Below are 18,924 nucleotides of genomic sequence, written 5' to 3'. Positions count from 1 at the left end.
CATCTCCCCAAGCACCTTTCTCTATCGCCAGAGTGTGTGATCGGGTGCGGATGAGTGCAATGCTTCTCCTTGCATTTGCAGGTATGGGCATAGTTATGTATTTTTGTGCATTTTCTTCCTCCTTGGAGTAGGTGTCCCAATAAATGGGATTGACATGCGTACAATAGTACTCATACTTAGCCCTTTTTTCAGCTGATTGCCATTTTTGCTGCAATATTCCCAACAAAGCTTTATGAAATGCCTTCTCATCCATTTCCCCGGATGACATCTCCAGGTAGGATGTTACTCTCCATCTTTGGAACCATCTCTGAATGTCTTGCCACCAACCAGATGATAGCGTCTTGCTTTTGTTTGTCTTTTGAAGCCTTTTACTTGCTTCCCATGCTTTCATTGGTAATCTCTGCGCCATGGACTTGACCTTCTTTATGTATTTGAAAACCCTTCGTAGTGCTCTTAGTTCAATGGGCCTTGTACCAGTCTCAATAAGCATGATTGAGTATGGTGTAGTAATTTTAACTCCCAGATGCCGTCTTAGAAATGATTTCTGTATTTTTTCAATATCATTCCATTTTGATGCTGAGATGGTACCTCCCCATACTTCTACTACATATAGGACTGTTTGCACCACATAAGCATCAAATAAAATCCGTCTAATGCTCCATCTCTTAGTGTCACTATTTCTGCAATCATTTTCAAAATGATAATATTTTCCCCACCCGGCATCAATCCTTCTGTGGACACAATCATTCCATCTATAATTTGCTGGCACATCTATTCCCAGGTATTTGAATGTGTTTACTCTCTCGATTTCCTGCTCATTGTACATAATACTTTGGGTGTTTGCAGGCTGCTTTGTTTTTACTATCATCATTTTAGTTTTGGTGACATTTACCATGAGGCCGCTCTCTGCACAAAACTTGTGTAGAATGTGCATCATCCGCTGCATATTTTCTGCTGTGTATGAGAAAAAGACAACATCATCTGCATATAACAACAGTAGTACGGTGCATGCACAGATTTGGGGGCTCTCTAGTTGCTGCTCTTGCATCATTTCTTTGACCAACTCCTCCAATCTGTCAATACATAGTCCAAATAATGTTGGTAACAGAGGGCAACCCTGTTTAACCCCCATATTACTATGGAATGTAGTTGACAATCCGTTTCTACCTTTGAGTTGGCAAGTTACTCTCTCATATAATCTGAAGACTGCTATTTTCAAGTGATTTGGCACTCTTAAGTAGCCCATTCTTTCCCACAAATTGTTTCTAGGCACTGTGTCAAATGGCTTCTTAAAATCTATGAAGCAGCAATAGAGAGGCTTTCCTTGTAGCCGGCTCTCTTCCATTAGAACCCGTAATGTGACCAAGTGATCCACAGTGCTATGGTTTCTTCGAAAACCAGCTTGTCCAATGGCCCTCTTTCCATTCAGTTCTGCCCATAGACTAAGTTCTATCTCAACGATTGTGCTAAAGAGCTTGGCCATGGTGGATCCCACCATAATGGTTCTATAGTTGGAAAGCTGGTTACGATCCCCACCTTTATATATTGGTTTCACCCAATTTTCTTGCCACTCTGAGGGGAAACCATTAGCAATTGCATCATTAAGCAAAGAAACTAGGTAAACTCGTGTGTAGTCACCTGCCCATTTTAGTAGCTCAGCCTTTATATGAAATGTGTCATCTGCTTTTCCATTGGCCATTTTCTTCAGGCCCTCATTCACATCGTCCACAGAGAAAATATGTGGGCCATTGTAGTGAGCTATGTCTGTGGACATAGGTAAGGCATGTGGGTGGGTGTAGAGTTGCTTGGCATATTGGAGCATTTCTTCATCTGTGAAATCTCCCATGATTTCTTTTGATCTCCCTTTAGTTTGCCTCCACGTTCCTCTCGGGTTCTTAGCAAACTCAATGGCATCTTTCCACTCTTTGTCTAGCTGATATTTCCTCTTTTTTCTCCGAGTGAGTGCATGGAAGTGTTTTTCAGCCTCTTTACGTTGCATGTCATTTGGCATCTGTTTAATTTTCAGCCTGGCTTTTATGCATTCATCATCAAACCATTTGTTTTGTGGTAAGCCCTTCGTGCATACTCTCTTGATCTTTTTTTGACCCATGACTGTATGTGCAGCTGAGAGTAAAGTCTCTTTCATCTCGCTCCAGTTCAGCCTACAAACCTCCTTAATAAGAGCATCCGTAGTGTCCGCATACTTCTCCCTCTTGTCTATGTCCATATGAAAAGACCAATTCTTTGCTGCATGGACTGGAGTTCCTGCCAAATGGGGTATGTATAGAGAAACTGTAGGGTTTGCAATGGAGCGATCAAAAAGTAGACAATACTCAGACACAACTGAAGAACGGAACTCAGAAAACATAGTGCCTGTCGGTAATATGAAAAATTGAATACAAGAACCTCAAGCCGTCGTGTCTGAAGGACCGTGGCTGAGGTGAATCAGAAAGATGATTCCATGTAGAGAGACAGTAGAAAAGATAGCAGCAGAGGGAGCGTAACACAGTCCTCCGTGTAGCTCAATGATGACGAGGATGATGAAGGGCTGGAGCTGCCCTAGGAAATGGCTGAAAACCAGCATGCTCTGAGGAAGGAACCTTCAGGCTATCTGGAATAGCAACATGATGAAGAAAAGGAGCTGATCTAGGGCAGAAGGAGCTGATCTGGAGCAGAGGAGCAAAAGGGGACAGATCTGGAGTAGGATGGGACAGATCTCGAGCAGAAGGAGCTGATCTGGAGTAGAGGAGCAGAAGGGGACAGATCTGGAGTAGGATGGGACAGATCTGGAGCAGAAGGAGCTGATCTGGAGTAGAGGAGTAGAAGGGGACAGATCTGGAGCAGGATGGGACAGATCTGGAGCAGAAGTTGGGAGAGGCAGAAGAGGAGGCAGCAGAGGAGGCAGCAGAGGAGGCAACAGTGAAGGCAGATCTGAAGAGGAGAGGTAGATGGAGCAGGCGGGCCTGCAGCAAAAGATGGAGGAGATGAGGAGCAGCTGCAGGTCCTGTCCTGTCAAAGAAAGTGTGGGGGCAGAAGCCTTTTATAGGCCAGACCTAGCTAGTCGGCCAGCTGGTCGGTAGGTCTGCCAGCTGGTCGGCCAGCTGGTCGGTGGGCCTGCCAGCTGGTTGGCCAACTGGTCGGCCAGTTCTGGTCGGCCAGACCAGTTGGTCTTTCTGGCCACTTAGTTGGCTGAGATGGCTGGCCTGTGAGCTGTTAGATTGCCCCATAAATTGGGGATTGCTTAGTTGCTGAATACCCCCTCTCAATTGCCAATTTGGAGGGGCAAACAGTGTGTGCTTTGAGCTTCGTGTAGGGATGTCGATGGTGGTGTTGGCTATCCCTGTGAAATGCCCAAAAGGAGATCACAAGAGGAGTGCGCTTGCAAGGGAATTGTTCACTTCCTCAAGTGTCGGAGTTACACGTATGATACCATATAGAAATAAGAACACTGTGAAGCTTGAGAGAATAAGCCACCCCCTCTCACCGCCGAAAGGTGGAGGAAAGAGCAAAGGTAAAGAACAAATTTGTTGTAGCAGTACTGATAATCCAAAGAGATCGGAGCTGAACAGTGAGCCAGTGTGTGTCCGATCTTGGACCTCGGGAGAGAGGAGTCTATCCCCGCCTCCATGCAGGTAGAAGATTCGAAACAACAGTCATCTAGACACATGTGAACAGAAAGGGTCCCGCCTAGGGAGAACTTGTAGATCCTGGAAGTCGATGCCGATGGAGGTAGAGGTGAAGGATCATGACCCCCTCTTTCGAAGGAATGGGGAGTGTCAAGCCAGAAACCGAAAAGGGAGGGAGGGATGGTAGTAGAAGATGGAGTTCAGAAAGGGAGGTAGGGATGGGAGTAGAAGATGGTGTTCTGAAAGGGAGGAGGGATGGGAGTAGAAGATGGTGTTCTGAAAGGGAGGGAGGGATGGGAGTAGAAGATGGAGTTCTCTCCCTTAGTGCGCAGCGGAATGAAGAGGAAAAAGATATGTTCATAGGAGTGATGCTCCCCGTACCTATGGTCTCCATGAAGAAGCAGAATCTTTAGATCACCAGAGATCTGGGGTCTTTAGATCACCATGGCTCTGATACCATATAGAGAAACTATAGGGTTTGCAGTGGAGCGATCAAAAAGTAGACAATACTCAGACACAACTGAAGAACGGAACTCAGAAAACATAGTGCCTGTCGGTAATATGAAAAATTGAATACAAGAACCTCAAGCCGTCGTGTCTGAAGGACCGTGGCTGAGGTGAATCAGAAAGATGATTCCATGTAGAGAGACAGTAGAAAAGATAGCAGCAGAGGGAGCGTAACGCAGTCCTCCGTGTAGCTCAATGATGACGAGGATGATGAAGGGCTGGAGCTGCCCTAGGAAATGGCTGAAAACCAGCATGCTCTGAGGAAGGAACCTTCAGGCTATCTGGAATAGCAACATGATGAAGAAAAGGAGCTGATCTGGGGCAGAAGGAGCTGATCTGGAGCAGAGGAGCAGAAGGGGACAGATCTGGAGTAGGATGGGACAGATCTCGAGCAGAAGGAGCTGATCTGGAGTAGAGGAGCAGAAGGGGGCAGATCTGGAGTAGGATGGGACAGATCTGGAGCAGAAGGAGCTGATCTGGAGTAGAGGAGCAGAAGGGGACAGATCTGGAACAGGATGGGACAGATCTGGAGCAGAAGTTGGGAGAGGCAGAAGAGGAGGCAGCAGAGAAGGCAGAAGTGGAGGCAGCAGTGAAGGCAGATCTGAAGAGGAGAGGTAGATGGAGCAGGCGGGCCTGCAGCAAAAGATGGAGGAGATGAGGAGCAGCTGCAGGTCCTGTCCTGTCAAAGAAAGTGTGGGGGCAGAAGCCTTTTATAGGCCAGACCTAGCTGGTCGGCCAGCTGGTGTTTGGGCCAATTATATAATCATGTACCAAATTTACTGCATCAAGTGAAATTAAAGCATAGTCTACCACACTTGATCCTCCACTAGCTGGAAAGCATGTGGGAACTCTTGTATGTGGAAAGAGGTCTGATCCATTCAGCACAATCATATGAAGCCCATTCACTAGGCTTGTCAATGCCTCTCCATGTGCATTTACTTCCTTGTCCTCCGAGTGTCTGTGCCACTTGGGGTCTATCTCAATTTCTTTGTCTTTGTCATATTCATGCCCTGAAAGTGACTGAAACTGGGTGTCCCCAATGCGTGCATTCATGTCTCCTAGAATCAATATTCTCCCCTTGGCATTGTAAAAAAGAGAGCAGGAGGGAGGAAGAGGGAAAGAAAGAAAGAAAGAAAGTTTATTAAAGTCTTCGGAAGACCAATGGGTCTATGAGACTGTGAGAAACCTGATACAAAACAAGCTGAGAGGGTGGAGCTACTAAACGAGCATCAACACCCATACAAACTAAAATGTCACATAATCATAATAACATTAGTGATAACAAACATCATGTCAATATCAATATCAATATGGTCATCTCCATCCTCACTACCATCACATGTCATCAGAGTACAAGGCAAGGCCCGGTCTTAGTATCATAACTGCAGGCCCCGTCCCCTGTGGGTAATTGCGTCTGACAAGGGCTATGGTGAACCTTGTCGGTTCGCTCCAACCCTGAGCATGGAGGGAATGTCCCCAAGTGTAATCTATGCATCTGTCCTCTACCGCGTGTGTCACGCCTCTGGCTTTGGATCACGTCCGTGTCAGAGGTCCACGAGAGGAGAGCCTAGGTGGTCCATGTGGAAGAACTCAGCGATTGTGCTCTAAGAAGACTCTACTAGGGTGCCCCGTCCCTATCTTTGTAATCTAAGTAGGCGCTCTTGTTGCCTGACCATCTCATGAGGCCAGACATCTCTGGTCCGGGAAAAAGAGAAAGTGGGATAGCATCCCAGAGCTATCTCTAAAGAGACATAAGTAGCGCCCTCGGATCTCATAGTACACTAGGCGTCTGAAAATAAAATGCTCCTCCGACTCGATCTCCTGTAGATCCCACAAGGTGCACCTGCGAATCTGTTGATCTCAAAGTCAAGTACTGATGCATAGATCTTGGACATGACATGTCCAATTATGATGGTCTTGTAGTTCTCTGGGTTTATGGGATCCCCTTCCTTATGAATGGGTAAGATGGTATTAAGGGTCTAGGTGCGTGGGAAGCCAATGCAAACAGCTTCATTCAAGAGCTTCGCTAGGATCGGGGCTAGGATTTTAATCCGATATGCAATGAATGAAGTGCACAATCCCTAATCATCTTTCGCTCAGCCATTATGAAGCTTCATCGCAACATCCTTAACACCTCCTTTCATGAAGGGTGTGCAGGGGCGAGGTGTGTGTGAGAGGTCAAATGTGGGCTGGTGTGAAATGTCATATAGCGTGTGTGCATAGGTGTACCAACAAACCTGTGTGTCTACAAGGGGTGATGAGAACAATTGCTCCAGGAATCTCCGCCAGAAGTCCTTGGAGTTGTTACTAAAGAGGATGTTTAGAAGCTCCTCCTAGTTACAACGGACAAAAGCATGCTTCTTCTAGCATATCAATCGACGATACTCGTGCATCATCTCTAATTCCCTCGGAAGGTTATGCTTGGTCTCAAAACTAAGCTGACGGCGGAGAGTCGCACTCATCGTCGTACCAGCTATTACAAGGGACTGTGGTCCCAGGCAGTGGGGGGTGAGTAGAGCGAGTAGTATATACCTAGATGAATCCAGGAACATTCCCAAACTCATCCTCTAAAAACACAACATAGTGCAATTTCAATCTCACGATAGTCACTCATAAGATTGAAAACCATAAACTCCATCACGCATAGCAGGGACTAGCTACTATGACATCACCACTAACGTCATTAGCGCCCAATAGTGTGGTGTAGACCATCATATAAAAATATGCTCTCGCACATACAAATCCACACACCCACACATACTTGAGCATCCTTTTATACAAAGTCTTCGTACTGAGTTTCTGTAGGCACTCCAGAGGTGAAGGGCAAACTCAGCCATGACGAAGGCTAGCACTAAAGGAGAAGGCTAATCAAAAAGTTGTCCAAAATCTCTTCATTCAAGCTACAACTGCTTGTGAAGTCTAAACGATTTCATTTTAGTAGCATCTAAATCTAGCTGATAGGGCAATGCACCAATTAAGATAGAAAGAATTATCACTATACCAGTAGGCCGCAACTTGGACGAAACTTCACAAGGTGAAATTTGCATGTCCGCTAATACAGCAGAAGCATATACCTAGATGAATCTAGGAACATTCCCAAACTCATCCTCTAAAAACACAACATAGTGCAGTTTCAATCTCACAATAGTCACTCATAAGATTGAAAACCATAAACTCTATCAGCGCCCAACAGTAGGTGTAGACCATCATATAAAAATATGCTCTCACACATACAAATCCACACACCCACACATACTTGAGCATCCTTTTATACAAAGTCTTCGTACTGAGTTTCTGTCGGCACTCTGGAGATGAAGGGCAAACTCAGCCATGACGAAGGCTAGCACTAAAGGAGAAGGCTAATCAAAAAGTAGTCCAAAATCTCTTCATTCAAGCTATAACTCTTGTGAAGTCTAAACGATTTCATTTTAGTCTCTCCCAAACGAGCATCTAAATCTAGCTGATAGGGCAACGCACCAATTAAGATAGAAAGAATTATCACTATACCAGCAAGCTGCAACTTGGACGAAAACTTCGCAAGGTGAAATTTGCATGTCCGCTAATACGGCAAAAGCATATACCTAGATGAATCCAAGAACATTCCCAAACTCATCCTCTAGAAACACAACATAGTGCAGTTTCAATATCACGATAGAAAAGCGAGTAGAGCGAGTAGCAAATAGCGTATGGAAAAGCGTGAAGTGAGCAAGTAACCAAAGCCATATGGTCCTCTAGTAGTGGTATAAAATCGATATATATGAGAAGTGTATAGAGGCGGGCCAAGTATCTAGGTGAAGGATTACGGTCAAAATGTATGTGGTGGTAGGTGGTGTAGGTGGTACTGCAAGTCGAGAAGTAGAGAATCTCTAGAAATAAGTAGTAATAGTGCATATCCTGCAATTGGACTCTTCTCTATAGTGCATTCTCATCCAATCATCCAATTCATCGATAAAGAGAACGAAAAGAGCTACTGAGAGGGGCAGCCTTGTTTGACCCCTTTGTCACTACTTATTGAGAGAGAGGGAGAGAGAGTCAAACAAACAAAGGAAGCTTATTGTAGTCTTCAAAAGACTGACACCTCTACGAGACTAATGAAACCGGATACATTAAGACAACTAAAGGTGGGGCCACTTATGAGAGAGAACAGGTATCGAGATATACTACAATGTCTCTGCAAAAGGATGCATGAGGAGCTGGTAGGTCATCTACCCACCTATGTTTCTAACCCTCTGTATGCTATTTCGGGAGCCAGGTGCACTGGGCGACGGAGGATATGAAAGACAATCTAATCGACAATGACTCTAGTAAAGGATGACATCGTGAGGGATGAAATTGGTGATACAAACACTGCTAGTGCTCACCCTAGGTAGCCTATCCGTGCCTTGCTTTCCTCCTTTGTGGGCATCGAGAAATATCTCATCACATAGCCCCTGTCACTTTTGTTGTCTGTCTCTCCAAGTCAACGAGTATCTCTGGTCCTCATGTGTATGTCAACATGCCAACAGGTCTATCGTGTCGTGTTTTCTAGGTCTTGACCTCATCTCATAACCTTTGGTCGGCATCATCCAAGTGGAAGAAATTAATGAATCAATGATCGTCCTTTGGTTGGGCTCCATCAAGAACTCTTGATCTCATCTCTACACTGAAAATCCCGCAGGAGGCTCTAATCGATTCCCGGGCTATATGTGGATCCATCTCCCAAATACTTTGAGATTTTGATTTGGCAACTGTGGGTGTTCTCTAGCCACCAACTTGCTTATCGAGAGAGGGCGTTCCCCATGAAGGACGACTTTACTCTCTATGTGACAAGCCGGATGTTGAGTCAGAGGAGCACTTCGCCTGTAGATGCCATGGATACTATGAGATTTGAGGATTACACCATTGCCTATTGATGGATTTAGACCACTCTCACCTTTCTTGGTCCACCTTGGGAAGCTGAGCTTTACCAAAAGCTCATAGGTTAGTAACCAGGTCCTGTATAATGGAGCTAGAGGAGATCCTTCCTGATGATTTGGTTTGACAGTTGACTCATGATAGTGAGCGGGACCAATGGAGCCTCCAGACCGTTCAACAAAGGCGATCTATCCTTGTGGAGTCCAAGGTCTGAATGAAAGAAATATACGTTTGTAAGACTAGAATAAGTCCAATCATACAAATTTAGAATTTTTTGTTGTTCTAAAGACCAAAAATCTACACAGAAAATAAAAGGGAAAATGAAAGAGAAGAAAAAAGGTAAACAAAAACTTTTATGAAAAACAAAAGGAAGACATACTAAGCAAGCAAAGAAACACTTAGCAAAGGCTTTGAATGAAAGAAAGGCTATTCTTAAGAATCGAAGACCCCTCACTAGGCTGAACAGCAATTATAACAGCCTTGCATTAAGGATACGAAAAAGAATGGACGCCTAGATTTTGCAGGACCAGAAAGGCTTCATTAAAGACAAACATGTTCTTGACGTTAATGGGAAGGATGTGAGTCTGTGACAAACACTCATAAAGATATTTGTTTTATAAAGGTTGACATTGACAAGGCTTATGACAAACGTGAATGGGATTTCCTCCTGCAATCCCTTCAGGACATGGGTCTAGGTCTAATCTTTGTCTCCTACATCAAGCTCTTGCTGACTAATGCTTCGACAAAGGTTTGTCTTAATGGTGACATGACAATCGTTCCCTATTAGAAGGTCTATAAGATGGGGCTACCCAATAGCACCTTTACTTTTTGCTACTGCACTGATGCACTGGGATGGCTCCCACATGATAAGATTCAGAAAGGCAGGCTACAAGGCATTTAGCTACCTTCAAAAAGCCTGTGTTAATCAGCAATTCGCAGATGATACTAAATTACTACCCAGGAAAACATAGCAGGATGTTCAAGGGGTGTTAGATTGTCTTGAAACATTCTGCAAAGCATCTGGTTCTTTGATCAATCACTTGAAGGGACTTAGTGGTGGGGAGCAGATTGTTCTTGATCAACTAGATGCCAAGGATTCCCAAAGGTACTACTTTTAAATTGTTAGGCATTCCTATGGGTTTCAACATATCCATGAAGGATAGATGGGATTGGGTCATGGAAAGATTCAGCAAAAAATTGGACAGATGGAGAGGTTCTCAAGCAAATCTAGTAGGAAGAAGGTTGGTACTAAACCACTACATTTATCCTATAGTCATCTTCTACTGATCCTGCTGGCACCCTTCCGGGCTGGATAAGTTTATTAGCACATGCAAATATTTTCTATGGGGAGGCAATAAGAGAATCTCTAAGGTCAGATGGAGTTTTTGTACAAGACCTAAGCAAAAGGGAGGTTTCGGTGTCATTGATGTTCAACAGGCTGGTGCTAAGGTTGCAACCACTTGGATTATCAAAACCATTTTCGATCTTGAGCTTGATTGGGTCCATCTTCTTTCCAGAAACTTTTCTCATGTCCATCCTTTTACGGGCTCAAAAATGGAAGATATCCAATCTTATCTGCTGCCTTGAGCCCTGCTTTGCCAAAGGTCGTCAGTTGTGGAAATCATTTTGGAGTCAATCAAACGTCCGTTGATTCTGTCTGGAAAAGTGCATTCATGACCTTGGATTCTATTTGGGTCTCTGTGATCCATAAGAACTCCTCACTTGATGATGGTGATTTCATTACTGCCAGCTTCCAAACAGTGCTGGGGGCAGGTATGGCATAGGGACAACCTCAGATGGAAAACATGATTGGAGATTAGAAGAAAATTCAGGCTATCAAATCAAGTAGCAGACTTAATAAAAGGGAGGATAGCTCTTTGGGAGGGTGCTATTCAATGGAAGGGTGGCACATCACTGAGCTATACCAAAGAATTCAGCTGGATTGGCTCCCCTCATTTACTGCCCATTCCTACTCCTAGAGGAGGCATTGATGAAATTTCTAGAGTGTTCAATAATAGGTGGAACCTGTGGTTGGCCAGATTTGAAAGGGTTTGGTCAAAAGACATAGACAAAATGGCTGCTCCTCTGGTTAATACTACACAAGGTTGTATGGAGATATACCAGAGGTCGAAGAATTGGCAAAGGAGATGGGCAGTGCAAGCATTGCCCTAGGCATAGAGAATACATTTTTCACCTTTTTGAAGCCGGTCCTAGTGCCAAGAGAGTTTAGAAGATAGCTCACACTTGGGGACATCCCCTCATTCTTTAGAGTCGGAGCCCAACCGACGGGGGTCACAGTAGCCCTGGTCAGACGCAGAGCTACGACCAGGAGACGTGCCAGGACCGCACCTATGAGTGGCCGACAGCACTCTATTGCCGACTTCATGCCTCCACTGCCTCATCCATCCTGATATCTTGCTGCTGCCGATGATGATGATGATATTGATGACGATACTGAGACTGATATATAGTCGACCATTGACATGACTATGTTGTACTTAGAACTTAGTACTGCCATTCTGCATTTTTGCATTTTGCATTGGTATGGACACTCGTTTAGTAGCTCCACTACCACAGCTTGTTGTATCCGGATTTTCACAGTCTCAAAGACCCATCGGTCTTCCAAAGACTTTAATATTATTAAACTTTCTTTCTTTCAGATTCATTTAGGAGAACCTGTAAGCTGGAAGTCTATTCTCTTGGGGGAACCTGCTAAAGTGAAACAGGCTGTCTAGGCAATTGTCAGAGCACATCCCCTTTGGTTCATTTGGTAGTCCAGAAATGTTTTTCATTTCAACCGATTTGATACTAGTGCTGAAGCTGTCTTCTTGGAGTGGTTTAATAACTCAGGTTGGAGGATGTGAGAATCTTTAATAAAGACCATGACCAGTTCTTCAAAGAGCATGTGTAGGGAAATGGGCCGGTGTAGACGGATCATCAATCGAAGGTCACGATGGAAATTTATAAGTGAATTAGTGCAAAAAGGGACCCACATGGGGGTGCAAATTAATGAGTGCTAGGGATGCCTAAATAGTGTGCAATGGGCTAGAAAAATGCCCCATAGCATGTTGTTTCCGTGTGTGAAATTGTGGTTCAAGCAAGGTCCAATTTGGTCGCCAAACGGGCAAATTACAAAAGGTTAAAATACGTGTAAAATGTGGCCTTTTTGTGTGTTGGGGGGGTCATCCTTTGGCTAAAAGTGCAATGTGAATGGACTTAAGATGTAAGGTTGGTTGAGGCTGCTGATCTCTACAGTGGGTCTTTGGTGGACAGTTTTCTGCTGGCTTCAATGTCTCCCTGTCCATGATATGGATGTTCTCCTATTACACCAACTCCAGATCCTTGGTTTCCTGCTACTCCAGCTTGGTCTACTGCTATTTAAGTTTGTAGTGTGCCACTGCCTTTCTTGATTCTGGGTCTACGTCTTACTGCTCCAGTGCTTTTGGCAGCAGCTGTCCCAGATTATATGCTTTCAGATTAGCTCATTGCCTCTTGAAAAGGCTTTTTTGTGAAGGATCAAAATGTAACAACCTTATGATAATATAATACGAACTATTTTTCTGCTCCCAAAAAAAAAAAAGGAATCCCTCTTGCGACGGAACAGGCGAATAAAGTCCCTCTTCCTCCGATGCACCAGGCGGATGAAATCCCTCTTCGGAAGGACCAGGTGGGAATATTCCCATGTAGTCTCTGCCTTAGTCGGAAGATGGTTCTTGATCTCGAATCTGAGTTGGTGGCATAACGTCTTGCACTCATCATTATAGTAGCTATTGTATGAGAACAATCCAATGGGTGTTAGGAGAAGGGATCCAGTAGTGTAGGGAAAGGTTTGGAGGGTAACATCAAATATGTGATCATAGCGGCACTATCTTCTAGCACGGGTGTGTCATCAAGATCAGCAAGCAACGTAGAAAGGCAAGCAGCATATGTGGGAGCGAGCTCTGGCCAAAGTCAATCTCCTAGTAGATGGGGGGTGTGAGTGATGACGGGACGGAAAAATCTGTGATGTGTGAGGCCAAGGCAAGAGATCCCCTGAGGTGGTCAACTACACTAGAATCCCCGCCATGTAAGCAACATGTGAGCCCACCTAAAGAAGGCAATCTATCCAAACAATTGTAGATGATTCCTGATAGTGGGGGACCCCCTATTGTCCCCTCTATCTTGTGTACTACGTATCGTCTAGCTGTGTGGATTCCATTCATTCTAGGGGTACTTTGTGTCTTGCGTTAATAATTTTGTCTGTTTAAGTTACAGTTCAATTTGTAATGTTCTAAATTATTGTTTGCAAGTGATAAGTACACACAGGGATTTTACAACAAACTTATAGAGCTAGAAAAAACTGTATACTAAAAGCATGATTGTAAATTGAATTGCACCAATTGGGTGTCCCAATGGACAATCAAAAAATGCCCTTCAGAAGAGCTGAATATACTAAAATACCTGCCCACGTAGTTCACTTTTAAAACCCAATGGTATTCTCTCCACATCGAATATTCCTGCCTTCAAAAAAATACGTGGCATTATAAAATTGTACAAACATACATTAGAAAATAGAAGGACGAAAGATATTTGTGCGGAAAAACAGGTATAAATGAAAGGACTAATGAGTGGTGAAGCATCTTACTGTCAAATACAGAGCAAGAAATACAGCTTCAACACATTTGATAGGTTGAGGATTGTATATCATCTGTATGATGAACATCAATCAAGTAAGAAAAGTTGCAGACCCCGTTCAACGTTGAGCATAGTTGTTGAACGCTGTGCATAACCAGGTACATCATCCTTTAAAAATTCATTCATACCCTGATTGAAAGAACAATCAATGCAAGAATTCACCTTAATGCTTGAGATGTTTTGTTCAAAATCGTACAATTCCCCTTGCCTAGCTCAAAATTGATTAATTCCTTGTAAAGTGGACTAATAAAGACAGAAGCTTGTGGTAAAGGCAGCTTTATGTAATTCCACATGCCCACATATTCAATGGGGCATCGTCAACCAAAGCCAGCATGATTATTTAAATTCAGTGTTCAACAATTCTGGCACAGGGCTATGAAGCTGCAGCAATTGATACTTTATCATATCAGCCCTTGTAAAGAATCATGAACAGCCACACAGTACCAATTTCAGTCTCAACAATAATGATGGAGCAAAATCGCATTTTTCTGTCTGGCCCAATCATCGTTGTGTGTTTTAGAAGCCAAAAAATAAAGAAAGGGGGGGGAAACAAAAAAAGAAGGAACTCAGAATTGAGAAACAATAAGGATATAAAATCCTGATAATCATTTTTGGATGACCTCGAGCTAGCTATGAAGGGGTGGAAATGAAGCAAATGGAGAAGGGAGAGTTACAAAAGCAGAAAACCTGCAAAGGGAAGGAAAAGAGAACTGCTGAGAAGAAAGGAATTACAGAGACAAGAAAGAGGAACTGGCAGGAAGAAGTTGAAGGTGCAAGCCATGATGCGAAAGGATGGGTTTCAGGGGAAGTGAAATGTGAAGGGGCTCAAAACATAGCAGTAATCAGTGTGTTACAGCAGGCCGAGGGACGAGCGCTGCAAGGTAGCAGGGATGAGGGGCCAGGAGATTAGCCCAGAAGGTGTAGGGCCTTCCACATTGTCACTCATCTTCAAGCTATATTAACTTGCTTGATAATTTTTCTTTTAAATTTCTATTTATTTTAAAATATTACGTTTCGCAAAAGAATGAAAATGTTTTTCCTTCTATTCAGTTATGTCATGGGGGTTAGGTCTAGCATTTGAAGGTGAACCCCTTGCTTAGGGTTATGGGCATTAGTGGCCTGCAAGAATGATGCCCTCCCTTAAGAGGGACATCAAAAATCACACCCCACCGAAATACCCATTTCTGGGACCAATTAAATGCACAGATTGCAGACCGACCTAGCAACCATCCACAAGAATGTCTCAGCGCCTTGGGCGTGAGACAGGAAACATGCCAAGAGGCATGGAGATACAAGATAAGACGACAAACAAATAAACCTCTTATTTGAGGTCAATCAAACTCAAAAATGACTTTAGAGTAGGTCAATGTCTAGGACTACCCTGCTAGGTACCCGTTGGTGAAGTCAGAATTCAATTCTGACAAGTTTGTATTTTTTGGGTTTTTAGGTGCCACGTGGCAGGGTGCAGCCTGAGTTGGCAGCAGGGCCAGTTGGCTCAGCCGTATGGCAATAGGGGGCAAGTGGCAAGGCAAGTTTAGGGATCAGCCCACCATTTGGTGGGCTGAAAAAGATGCCAAATTGGGCCAGCCCAGCCCCCAAAAACTTGCCATCTTGGGGTGATGGTGAGCTGGGGCTATAAAAGAAGGGCCTCCCCTCTCTCATTCCACACAAATTCCCACGTTCAAGTCTGTCCCTCCTCCCTCCTTCGTGCAGCATCCCTCTTCCCTCCCCCATCTTGGTGCAGCCAGCCTCCCTCTCGGGCCCTCTTGGTGGTGTGGAAGCTTTCTCTCTCCTCTGCCAGGCTTCTCTCTCTACAGCAGCACTTTCTCTCTCTACAGCTTCCTAGACTCTCCAACGTTAGGGATGGTATAATAGGGGACATGACTAGTGGAGGGAGTATGAACAGTAGTGGCAGAAGAGGCTTTTGACTTCGACATGTCTGCTGCAAATTTCACACAGCAAAGAATCTCCAAATAGAGCATGTGGTAGATGAAATAGAAATCTGAAAAACTAATTCGAATCAGAGTCGCTTTCAAGAAGAAGAACTCCTTCCTTCGATGTGAGAGCGTCTAGAGCTGAGAACCGTGCTGAGGTACCATGCTGGAAATGAAGGATAGAATCACTCTAACCTCATAACCAATGCGGAATCGGAACAGCTCCATCTCACACACTCATTGATGCAAAACATGCAAGAGAACTCACTCAAATGATAGAGTGTAGACAGCATACATGAGAGAGAATATGAGAAAGAAACTCAGATGTATTCCTCCACCAAATAGTGGACAAGGCACAAGCTTAAGATGATCACAAGAAACCAGAAAAGGGCTGGATACTAGAAGGCTGAGAACTCTCCTACTCCTCTTGCTCTACGCTGCCTCTTTAGGCTTCAGTGGCTTCAGTGGCTGATGCCAAAATGAGGGAGTGGGGGGGGCTTTATATAGCCATTGCACCAGGCCTAGCAAGGGGGCCGACCCCTTGCCTATTTCCTTGGATTGTGCAGCCTGTGCGTTGACCAGCAGGTCTGCTCCTGGCCTGCCTCTTCTGCCCTATAAAAGGACCTCCTCCAGGACCCTTTGGGCTGCTGCTTTGCTGTGCATGTGCAGCCTCCTAGACCTGCTCTAGACGTCCTTCCATACAGCCCTCCACACAGCCCCTAGATCCACCCCAATCCCCCTATGATCTAATGCCCCTTTGTCCCCACAATCAGGGGTTCACAGGTGGGGTCATTGATCTCTAACATGAAACGTTATAACAGTCAAAAGTACCACACTTATAGCTAAGCTAGCTTTCTTGCACCCATTTCACAATGGTGCTCAATCAATCACACAATTAAACAAGATGATGATATTCAGGTGAAGTGGCAATAAAAGTTGAGGCGGCATGGGTGAAACGTGATCCCATAGCCTGTCCTTCTCCCTGCCTCCAACACATGCATCAATGGTGCTCAATCAATCACACGATTAAACAAGATGATGATATTCAGGTGAAGTGGCAATAAAATTGGCTATACTGGAAGGCCAAAAGCATAGTTTAATTAATGGTTTCTATGGCAACTTTCAAGTGGGGGTCATATTATCAGCTCATTAACCTGGAAGATGCTTTGTTAACCAATAAATCCCGGTAAATTACAAGCTTCAGTAGAGCCACAAAACTAAAAGTACTAATGACTCTCACCATCTTCGCAGTGTCCATTATTCGCGCCAAAGGCCTTGACTTGTGAGAGTTGAAGCTAGTTTGAGGGCTTTGCTTGTATTCAAAAGAGCTAATATACTGATCCCCTAGCAGAAAGGAGAACAAGAGTTATTAACACTGCTTGACTAAAAACTTGCCATTCCAAATACGTATGTGACCTAAATGCAAGTCCTAAGATACTGGAAATGTTTTCAAACACAGCTAAAGCGTTGTCCAATGGAACAGATTTTTAAGACAGAGAGATTCAAAATCGTCCCAATAAAATTTCCATCCTTGCGCCGATAGAGGTCCAAAATGATCCAACTGTTCACAAAACCAACTCTGCCAACCTCGAAAAGAGTCTTAATTGTCTCAAAAAATGGTTTCTCAACAAGAAACAAACCTGTTGAACCGCCTTCATCCTGGCTCGCACAGGGAACTTGAAGAAACTTGCTGGCAGAGTAGGCCTTCTGTTTAAGGACGCTGCATTGGTCCCTGTTTCTGCAGGCTGCAAGACTGCCACAAACTCTTCCATTTCCATTGGGAATGTCACTGCATCAACTTCCTGACACCATTTTAGAATAGGGCTTTATATCCGTGCAAGCCCGCTTCTGCAGGCAGCGGCGGTACCAGGAGCGAATCTGCTATTGCTCTAGATTATAGCCGTGAAAAGTTTGGTGGCACTCACGCACGGCAATGTTGCTGTGACTGATATTCTAGAAACGGATTTCCTCAAACGCGTTTCTAGAATTTCCTTAAACGTGTAGAAGGAATCAATGCAGAAACAGGTCCGGCCGTGAAGGTCCAAATGCCTGAAGGTGTATATCCAAAAATTATCGTGCATACAGCTACGAACGAAACTCAAGTCTGAAGTCTGCCTCCTTCGGGAAATCAATTTCCCACTAGTCGTGCTTTTTCTCCGCAAAAATATCAGAAGTCCGGTGTATCCAACTCGAGGCATGACGTCGCCCCATGTGGGAATCCGAAGAGGTGTGTACCAGGCACATAGACGCGAAACGGAAGGTGATTCTCAACCAGAAAATTTGCGAGCCCGGGAAGCGTGGATTGGCACAAGCAACAAGAAGATCGATAAATCGGACGAATCTCTATAGAATGGAGTTCCAGACGGGGCGGATTCTCACAAAGAATCGACGAATCCTGTCGACAATGAAGATGTTGGTTTGATTGCGGACAGGAAATGGAACGATTTGTGTATGGAATGGATACGGAAATGCTTTCGCATGGTGCTTCACAGCGTTTCGATCAGAACGATGATTAACGAATCATTATTACTGGCTGACGTGGCCCCTCGCGCCAGCATCCTTGCCCTGGATTCACGGGCTGACATGGCTTCTCTCACCCTGGGCCACATGGACCATTTTAGGCAGCTAATGCAGCCAGATGCCTAACGGAAGACAATCCGGTGCACAATCGGACTACACAGGCAGGCCAGGTCCGGCAAGAGCTGGATAGGCAGCCTGAGCATGTGCCCGCAACTCCTATAAGGTCCGACACCTTCAAGCAACCATGTGCCCTTGATTCCGATAACATCGAAGCTTGCCGGATTTCAACCTCCGTCATACATGTGCCCACGCTATATGTGGACATCTCCTGCCCAATTGTCACCCTAGCTGACTTATCTGTCATTGTCACCCTAGCTAACGTGTCTTGCCCTGTTGTCACCTCGGATGACGTGTCAGTTGTCCTGCCTCGTGTGCTACCATCCCCCATGCAGGAGAACGGTCTAGCTAGATGATTTCGGAGAATTCCATACCTAGCATTCCATAGCTCGACTGTAGATGGCATTGTCAGAAACCTTGCAGACGCTCTCTCCTAGTCGGTCGCAAAGACAGGCCAAGCCTATGGCAGTTAGTGTCGCCAACATCTTCCTCACACACACTAGGAGGCAATTTCCCTTGCTGCCACTTTTGCCCAATCGACACGCTCCCCAACGCTAGTAGTGGCGCAGGGAAGCCCTCTAAGGGTGCCCCAATATTGCCTAACTTTTAGGACTAGAAAGTGTCATGGGTAGGCGTGAATGGCCCATCACTAA

The 18,924-nt window shown here is 44.7% G+C and overlaps 1 protein-coding gene across 2 annotated transcripts in view; it reads right to left on the bottom strand.

Annotated features, from left to right (window-relative positions):
• LOC147880460 (uncharacterized) overlaps positions 1-18,086 on the bottom strand; it is a 57,035-nt gene extending 38,949 nt beyond the window's left edge. For both annotated transcript variants that reach the window (XM_087370863.1, XM_087370864.1), the window contains exons 1-4: positions 17,275-18,086; positions 16,875-16,970; positions 13,651-13,713; positions 13,467-13,526 (exon numbers count right to left, since the gene is read on the bottom strand). In XM_087370863.1, the coding sequence (XP_087226989.1) occupies positions 13,467-13,526; positions 13,651-13,713; positions 16,875-16,970; positions 17,275-17,412 (357 nt within the window). In that variant the 5' untranslated portion in view covers positions 17,413-18,086. The remainder of the gene's footprint in view (positions 1-13,466; positions 13,527-13,650; positions 13,714-16,874; positions 16,971-17,274) is intronic.
• Positions 18,087-18,924: the final 838 nt, after the last annotated feature.

This window comes from Dipteris shenzhenensis, chromosome 32 (assembly GCF_047967505.1).
Source record: "Dipteris shenzhenensis isolate YYH24624 ecotype China chromosome 32, Dip_SZ_1.0, whole genome shotgun sequence".
NCBI classification, from domain to species: domain Eukaryota; kingdom Viridiplantae; phylum Streptophyta; class Polypodiopsida; order Gleicheniales; family Dipteridaceae; genus Dipteris; species Dipteris shenzhenensis.
This window is presented reverse-complemented; position numbering and strand designations above follow the sequence as displayed.